Source organism: Protomyctophum bolini (assembly GCF_963924005.1).
Source record: "Protomyctophum bolini genome assembly, chromosome: 1".
Taxonomy (NCBI): domain Eukaryota; kingdom Metazoa; phylum Chordata; class Actinopteri; order Myctophiformes; family Myctophidae; genus Protomyctophum; species Protomyctophum bolini.
In genome coordinates this window covers 56,460,101-56,468,745 of record NC_137862.1, presented here as the reverse complement: position 1 = coordinate 56,468,745, position 8,645 = coordinate 56,460,101, and the positions used below count along the sequence as shown (strand labels likewise).

The 8,645-nt window shown below is 42.1% G+C and overlaps 1 protein-coding gene across 1 annotated transcript; it reads left to right on the top strand.

Annotated features, from left to right (window-relative positions):
- The first annotated feature begins 3,731 nt into the window (after window positions 1–3,731).
- Window positions 3,732–4,565, top strand: LOC308321263 (large ribosomal subunit protein uL30-like). Its single transcript, XM_080772102.1, has one exon. It carries the CDS (start codon window positions 3,745–3,747, stop codon window positions 4,489–4,491), a length of 747 nt encoding a protein of 248 aa, XP_080628228.1. The 5' UTR covers window positions 3,732–3,744; the 3' UTR covers window positions 4,492–4,565.
- The last annotated feature ends 4,080 nt before the right edge of the window (window positions 4,566–8,645 follow it).

The window sequence follows — 8,645 nt, the reverse complement described above, 5'->3', positions numbered from 1 at the left end:
ATGTTGGGACTAAGCGGGCCTATACCGCTGACATGTGGTGATCGAGCTGCGGCATTTTGGATCAACATCCAAACATCGTATAGAGGAAGGATGGATGGGGAAGGATCCTGGATTGTCAGAACAGGTCAGCTCCATATATGGAGATCTAAGGGTTTGAGGTCAGATATAGAGTTGCAGGCCAATATTGATGACATCAGGGATCTCCATATATGGGCTTAATATTGGTGACATCTCCATCGCTGATGATGTCACGTGCTCTCTCACCCCGACCAACAGACTGACAGGAAACGCATTCCTTCAGACGCAATAATATAATTAAAACACTTCTGATGCCCGAGTCACACGTCACACAGGTTACAGTGAACACATGGCAGTGAATGCAGCCAGCTGGACCAGCTCTTGAACAAACATTATTTATGAACATTGAGGCCTTTGTCATATAATCGGTTTAGTAATATAAAAGAACACATATGTTGTTTCCTAATCATTTGCTTTTTGTATGTGCACAGTGCATACTTTCATTGAGGATCTAAACAACGGCAGGTATCGTTTCTGTTTTGAAGGTATCGCGAGATTTGGCTGCCAGACAGGAAACGGTGAACAGTCTCGCGATACTTGGCACGTCCAGAAACGTATTTGTGCTCTTTAGATACCTCTATAAAATGAAACGGCGTAACGAAAAGCAACACAGCAGACTATAATGTGTTACACGTCTTCTGTTGTTTTCCAGAAGAGAGTATACTTTACAGAAATAGTGTTTGTTCATGAGCTGGTCACTGAGATCTCATCGACTCCAATGCATTCCACCGAACTTCCACTTGTAGTTTGGCTCCCATGGTGCGACAAATCTGCTCTCTGGAATTGCATGATAGCGAAAATGAAGTCGGTGTCCTTTACCTTCTTATTCATATACCTTGGTTTACGGTCCCGACAAACCTCCCTATTTTCTCGGAATCTACGCTGCCTCCGTGCAGATTGATCAGAAAGCAGATGTTCTGGACTAGTTCCTGACTTCATGATGCATCTCAGTTACAATATTAACGCTTTTAAAGAGAGATCAGACGTGTTTTTTGGGGAAAAGGAAGGCGAGTGTTTTCAGAAAATAATCTCCCTCATCTGCTTTGCACTCTATAGGACCTTTATTCTGAAAAATTCAGTGTGTTCAAGTGTGTTAAGTTCGTACTTCCTATGCATCAGTATCAAAATGAAAATGAATCTTTCAAGGTTTTAAAGACAATACATAATACCATGACATCATTTCTTTGTATTCACTTTATATTACGATTCTAATCTTTGTGTTTTGACAATTACTTGTGCACTCTACATGATTTGCGCTTACTTGCGCGCCCATGTCACGCAGCAACAAAAAAAAACAGCAGATCTGCAAGCTCACAATGCATTGTGAGATTGCAGTCGGGGCTATATTGTGGTTGCATGCCACAGCACTCAGCCAAGTAGGAGTCAGAGTTAACCCATTCTGAACGGGAACCCATTTTGGTGTCGGCATCATGTTATGCTTTAGCTATTGAAAAATAGCAGATCTACAAGCTCATAGCGTGCCACCGAGTGGCGCGCTACGAGCTTGTAGGTCTGCTATTTTTGAAAAATCGACAAGAACCACTGCATTTCTTTTAGAATCTGATCTCAGGTCAGAATGGGTTAATCAGAGCCAGTGTGTGTCCAGTGGAAACCTCACAGGAATCTGATCTCAGGTCAGAATGTGGTTAAATGACCACTGAGGATTTTAGTGTGTGTATATACAGCTCAGGGTGACAGGCGGAGCTGTGTTGGAACTGCTTAGCGCTGAGCTCTGAGCTTTCAGGACGCTGTAAAACAATGTGAGAAGCACTTTCTACTCGTTCAGACACTGGCATAATGAGAAAATACTCTTAATCCATCTCTCCCTCTCTCTCTCTCTCTCTCTCTCTCTCTCACACACACACACACACACACACACACACGCACACGCACGCACAGAGGCGTGTTTCTGCTGCCGAGAGGTTTCTTGGTGAAAGCATATTGCGAGAGAAGCAGTTTAAGAGACGGCAATTATAGTTTTGGACAACGTCATTGATTTAAACTCCTGATTAGACGCAGGGTGACAGAGGTGTGTGTGTGTGTGTGTGTGTGTGTGTGTGTGTGTGTGTGTGTGTGTGTGTGTGTGTGGAGGGGGAGGGGTGACAGGGTGCGTGTATGTGTAGGGGGGGGGGGTGTGCTTAGTTCAGACCCTCATAGTTAATACCCCCCCACCCACCTCTCTTGTCAGTGTATAGGAGATGCACACACTTTTGTGCACACATAAACATGCAGGCATATGCCCCACACGCACACGCGCGCACACACACACACACACACACACACACACACACACACACACACACACACACACACACACACACACACACACACACACACACACACATTTAAGATAAGTGTGCACACAAACTGTTTTGCGCTCTCTCTGTCTGTCAGGAAGCTGTGAGGTATCCCTCCTCTATCCTGTATCCTGCTTTCATGTCTCTCTCTCTCTCTCTCTCTCTCTCCCTCCCTCCCCCTCTCCTTCTCTCTCTTTCTCGACACACCTGACTGAAATATTGATGGCTCCCAAGCTCCGCTGTCCATGTCTGACTGGTTGTTTTTGTTTCAAAGTGTGGGCGCCGGCTACATGCACGCACTTGGCACGCACGCACGCACACACACTCACCCCTCTCTTGAACAATCAACCGTTCACTCGCATTCACTCACTTTCTGTGCATATACGATCTTGAATGTTGATACAGTGACACATATTATACAGTGCACAGCATAACACATTAGTGTTCATTTTACTCTGTAAGTGCAAAGCTTTCAGAGAGTCACCGTTCCAGAATGTTAGCACTCATTCTATTGTCTTTGTTTTGCGAAGGCTTTCACTTATAGAGCTCCATATATGGGGATAACCTATAGTCCCATATATGGAGACAACGTTGATATCCAGCGCTGACATCAGATTAATGTAGAAACCCCAGAGATGGATACACACAGTGGTGATGTCATCGTGACACTAGACTTGCACGCATCATGAAAGGCAGATCCCCCAGCCTCTAAACCTCAGATACCAAGCAACGCACGCGGCATCTCCAACGATCCCAAATCCTCCATCTACAGCACTCAGGCAAGACACAGGATTCAGGATACGGCACATAGGACAAGAATCAAGACACAAGATCCAAGATCAAGAACATGTCAACACATACGAACCAAGGTGCCAGATACCTAGCATAGCTTTACCAAGACTACCGTTCTAATTCTAGCCTAGACAACCAGCACTAGTTTGAACTATTTAATGGTCTTGGTTATTCCAGAATGTTCTTGCTCTACAGTGTTGTTAAGATAAATGTTCTCGCTTGTTGTTAATGTAAATGTTCTTGCTCTACAGTGTTGTTAAGATAAATGTTCTCACTCTACAGTGTTGTTAATGTAAATGTTCTCACTCTACAGTGTTGTTAATGTAAATGTTCTTGCTCTACAGTGTTCTTAAGATAAATGTTCTTGCTCTACAGTGTTGTTAATGTAAATGTTCTCACTCTACAGTGTTGTTAATGTAAATGTTCTTGCTCTACAGTGTTGTTAATGTAAATGTTCTCACTCTACAGTGTTGTTAATGTAAACGTTCTTGCTCTACAGTGTTGTTAAGATAAATGTTCTCGCTCTACAGTGTTGTTAAGATAAATGTTCTCGGTCTGAGCGAGAGTCCCATTCACGATGGCAGAATCTGAAGATAAACGGGTAATAAAATTGGTTCCCGAAAATCTCCTGAAAAGAAGAAAAAAGTACCAAGCCATCAAAGCCACTGAGGCGAAGCTTGCACTACAAAATAAGAAAAGGGATTCAAAAGGCAAACCTTTGAAATTCAAGCGCCTGGAGTCCTTCTTGAAAGACAGCCATCGAACATGGCGTGATGAAGGTCGCCTCAAGAGGTTGAAATGCAGACCCGCTCCCCCAGTGCCTTCTAAGAACGAGCTGGGCTTCGTTGTTCGTATCAGAGACATCAAGGGTATCAGTCCAAAAGTGTTGAAGGTGGCACAGATGTTGAGGGTGAGGAAGATCTTTAGTGGCGCTTTCGTCAAAATCAACAAGAACTCCATGGCAATGATGAAGGTTATCGAACCTTATGTGGCGTGGGGTTTTCCCAATCTGAAGTCAGTCCGTGAACTGGTCCTGAAGAGGGGGCGCGCCAAGATCCCCGGTAACCAGCGACCAATTCCTCTCACTGATAATGCCTTCATTGAAGAACACGTGGGAAAACACGGCATCATCTGCCTGGAGGACCTGATCCATGAGATTTACTCTGTGGGGAAAAACTTCCAGGTTGCCAACAGTTTCGTGTTGCCATTCAAGTTGTCAGTTGCCCGCCATGCCACTAAGGACAAAGCCGGCATCCTGAAGGATCTGGGAAACCCGGGATTCCGCAGTTCAGATATCAACTCCATCATCAGGCTGCTGAACTGAGGCGGATCACCGGGCGAGATGGACGCTCTAAACTTCAAGGATGCTTCATCCAAAAGTTGACCAGCCTTTGAGACTTTGGCTCACAAGTTTTGCTTCAAGGTGTACTTTTGCAAGTTATGCCTGTTCTACCGTTCTACCCTTGTTTCAGAGTAGCAAATAAACTCATGCGATTTCAGGACCAGACCATTTTATAATAAGTATGGGGTCCGTTGCTTTTCACATGCCATTTTTAAATGGTGGATTTTCATGGTTTTAAAAATAAAACCATGTATAATATAAATGTTCTTGCTCTACAGTGTTGTTAATGTAAATGTTCTTGCTCTACAGTGTTGTTAATGTAAATGTTCTTGCTCTACAGTGTTGTTAATGTAAATGTTCTCACTCTACATTGTTGTTAATGTAAATGTTCTTGCTCTACAGTGTTGTTAATGTAAATGTTCTTGCTCTACAGTGTTGTTAATGTAAATGTTCTTGCTCTACAGTGTTGTTAATGTAAATGTTCTTGCTCTACAGTGTTGTTAATGTAAATGTTCTTGCTCTACAGTGTTGTTAATGTAAATGTTCTTGCTCTACAGTGTTGTTAATGTAAATGTTCTTGCTCTACAGTGTTGTTAATGTAAATGTTCTTGCTCTACAGTGTTGTTAATGTAAATGTTCTTGCTCTACAGTGTTGTTAATGTAAATGTTCTTGCTCTACAGTGTTGTTAATGTAAATGTTCTTGCTCTACAGTGTTGTAAATGTAAATGTTCTTGAAAGATGTGATGTGAATGATTCTGGCGGAAGAAGAACATGATGATATAAAACACTAACTATTTGAACCCTAACCTACAGCCTACTCTCCATTCAATGCACAACAAAACCTGCAAGCATGACAACGCCAAAGACTAAAGATGGACCATTATGGAACTGATTGGGGGAAAATAAGGTTGGTTAGAAAGCCTACGTATATAAATAAGGGTGGCTAGAAAGTGTGTGATTATTCCCAGGCAAATCTTTTTCAGTTAGCCACGGTATATAACCCATTTAGACCTGGGAACGATTCTACTTAATGTCTTCTGAATCCTGACAGTTTTCTGAAAAAACCCATGTCGTTCTCACACTATTTCATGTCAAGGAGCACCAGAATTATCGGTATTTGGCTGCCGACCCCATCTCAAAATAATTATGTTGTTCCCCCAGAAGCAAAGTTTTGAGTTAAAAAACTTCGCTCTGAAATAATATATATTCAAATATTTGTGCCACGATTTTTCAAAAAAAGCAGACCTACAATACAAGCTCGTAGCGCGACACTCGGTGGCGCGCTATGAACTTGTAGATCTGCTATTTCTCAATAGGTAAATTACAACGTAATGTTTAAAACACCAAAAGGGGTTCCCACCCAAAATGGGATAATCCATGATGCAAACAACGTAAAGTGAGAAGCCAGCAGCATAGACGCAGGGGTACACTGTAGATTCCTTTATAAGCGACCCCAGAGGCTCTAACCTATATGTTGTGAAATCAATTGAATCAAAGCATTTCATTTTTTTAAAGAGCGCAGGGCACCTGAGAAGCCTGTGTATGCTTTGGGAAAATGGCCTGGAATAAGGTACAGTATACATGATTTGAGCATGCTTGGAAATGTGCCATCTATAAGGCCTAATTTCAACTATTACTCTAAAACGTGTGCATGTCATCAGGCATAAACAATAGGTTAAAAGGTCAATTTAGCAGGTTCAAATCATGCATACTTTACATTATTTCATAACATTTTCTGAAGCATTTTTGGAAACAATTGCCATTTGCCTCTCTTTCTCTCTCTCTCTCTCTCTAATTAGCACTACGCAACAGTGCAACACTATCTCCCTCTCTGCTTCTGGCACAACAGCGCCACTTTTGCCCCTACTGGTACTCATAGTCACATAGCCACACACAGACACATAGGTTAACACGGACATTGCTGTTCCTTGGAGTGGTTGCACCACTCAAAAAATTGCAAAACATACATAGATAATAATGTATATAGACAATAGGCTATGTGTGCTGTATAGGGCTGAAGCGTTGCATTTCCTCGTGATTACTGTATGAATATGAATTGTGTGTTACAGTAAGTGTATAATGCAGTATTGCAGCTGTAATCAAATCGCGTTGTTCTTGCATTATTCTTTGTTATACTACGATTCTGAAATGCGTCTCGATTTCCATGCATTTCAGGGGGTTTGAGGTTCGGCTCCCCAAAAGCATTTTGCCTTAATAAGTGCCCCCTTTCTGAAAGGTTGTAAACCTATAGTGCTGACCGTCAGCTGGCCGAGTTCAGTGACTATGGGCTGTATTTTGCGTGTCTTAAGTATACCAGGTCTTATTCCCTAACTTGAGTAAACTAAAGACCTGGAGGCGTGATCAATGCTCTTTGGCCACTCAGAATAGCCAAATGGCATTGATCACGCCTCCAGGTCTTTAGTTTACTCAAGTTAGGTAATAAGACCTGGTACTTAATAGGGATGTGTAAATGTGTCCAAAATGAAAATCGATATGTATAATTCAATATTAACGATTAATCGATTAATCGTTGCGGGGGGCGAAGGGGGGGGGGAGCGTTTTTTTTTTCTTTTTTTTTTAAATAATTTTCTTCTTTTTTTTAATGAAGCCTACAAATAAAAAAAATCTTCCCCCCAAGGGGTACCTAAGTCAAAAATGTTTGGGAACCCCTGATGTAGTTGATTAACAATAATTTTAAGTTAATAAGGGTCCATTTGGTTACTAACTCCATCTTTTAAATGAGGACCACTTGTGGTCCCTGGTCCAGTGTTGAGCCAATTGATCACCATAGCAACCCCAGCCTAGGCCTGATTAGGTAAATTCCCAACACCTGCTAAATCCTCCAAACCTGTATCTTGATTGGAATCAATCTCCACTCACACTCCTCTCAGTCATGCAGCTACACAGACACATCCCAGGCACACTTTGGTAGGCCTATAGCCCTATCCTGTTTGGATGACAATATTGCCTTTCCAACAGATTTTAATAATAAAAAAAATAAAAAAAATAAAAAAAAATAAAAAAAACGATTATTGATTATTAATTTTCATAATCGATTTCGGGTCCTATTAACGATAATCGATTAATCGATTAATCGGACCCATCCCTAGTACTTAAGACACGCAAAATACAGTATACCTCCTGGGATCAAAAGCGTGCACAGCGCGAACTCTCATGGGATCCAATCCTTCAATGATCTTCATCGACATCATAACACGCAATTTAATTTCGTTGTCTTATGGTCTAGTCAATTCCATTGACGTCACTAGACTATACCACCAGTAAGACGCGCAAATGCGGGAAGCGAACGCAGCTCGTACATATTTGGTTATGTCACCATGACTCAGCCATAACCATATAAGGAGTCCCCAAAGCAGCTCCATATATGGGCACAAGTTGGACCACGCCATCACACTCATGTCCATCACTCAGCCATAACCATATAAGGAGTCCCCAAAGCAGCTCCATATATGGGCACAAAAGTGTGACACACGGACAGACAGACAGACAGACAGACAGACAGACAGACAGACAGACAGACAGACAGACAGACAGACAGACATAATCTGCTAGGTCTCAGAGTAAGTGCTCACTGCATTCGCAAATATAGTCATAGCAATTGTAATTATTAGCCGATATATACCCAACAGTGTGGGTTGGTTCTGTAATATCTCGGAAACAAATCTGATATATACTGTAGAGTTTAATTTCACAAATCCGCTTAGGGTTTGGAATCCAACACATTCCAGTCAGGTCGCGGAACCAACTGTATAAGGGTCAATTTAGTAGGTTTCAGGAGCATCATAGAAGGTCAGATTAGGTTTTGGATCCAAAACATCTCGGGAAAAAACACACACACACACACACACACACACACACACACACACACACACACACACACACACACACAGATATTTGCCTGATGAAGACCTAGAGGTCAAAACATTGCGGCGGTTGTGCCATTTAATAAAGTAAGTCCTTGGAGCTTGAAAACAAGTGTGCGGATGGCCGTTTGTGTGCGACTGTGCGTGCGTGCGTGCATGCTTGCGTTGTATTTCTGAATTCATCTTGGCTAATCGTCCACTTGCCCTCTGTATTTCCTTAACGTTACATATCAAACACACACATTACAATG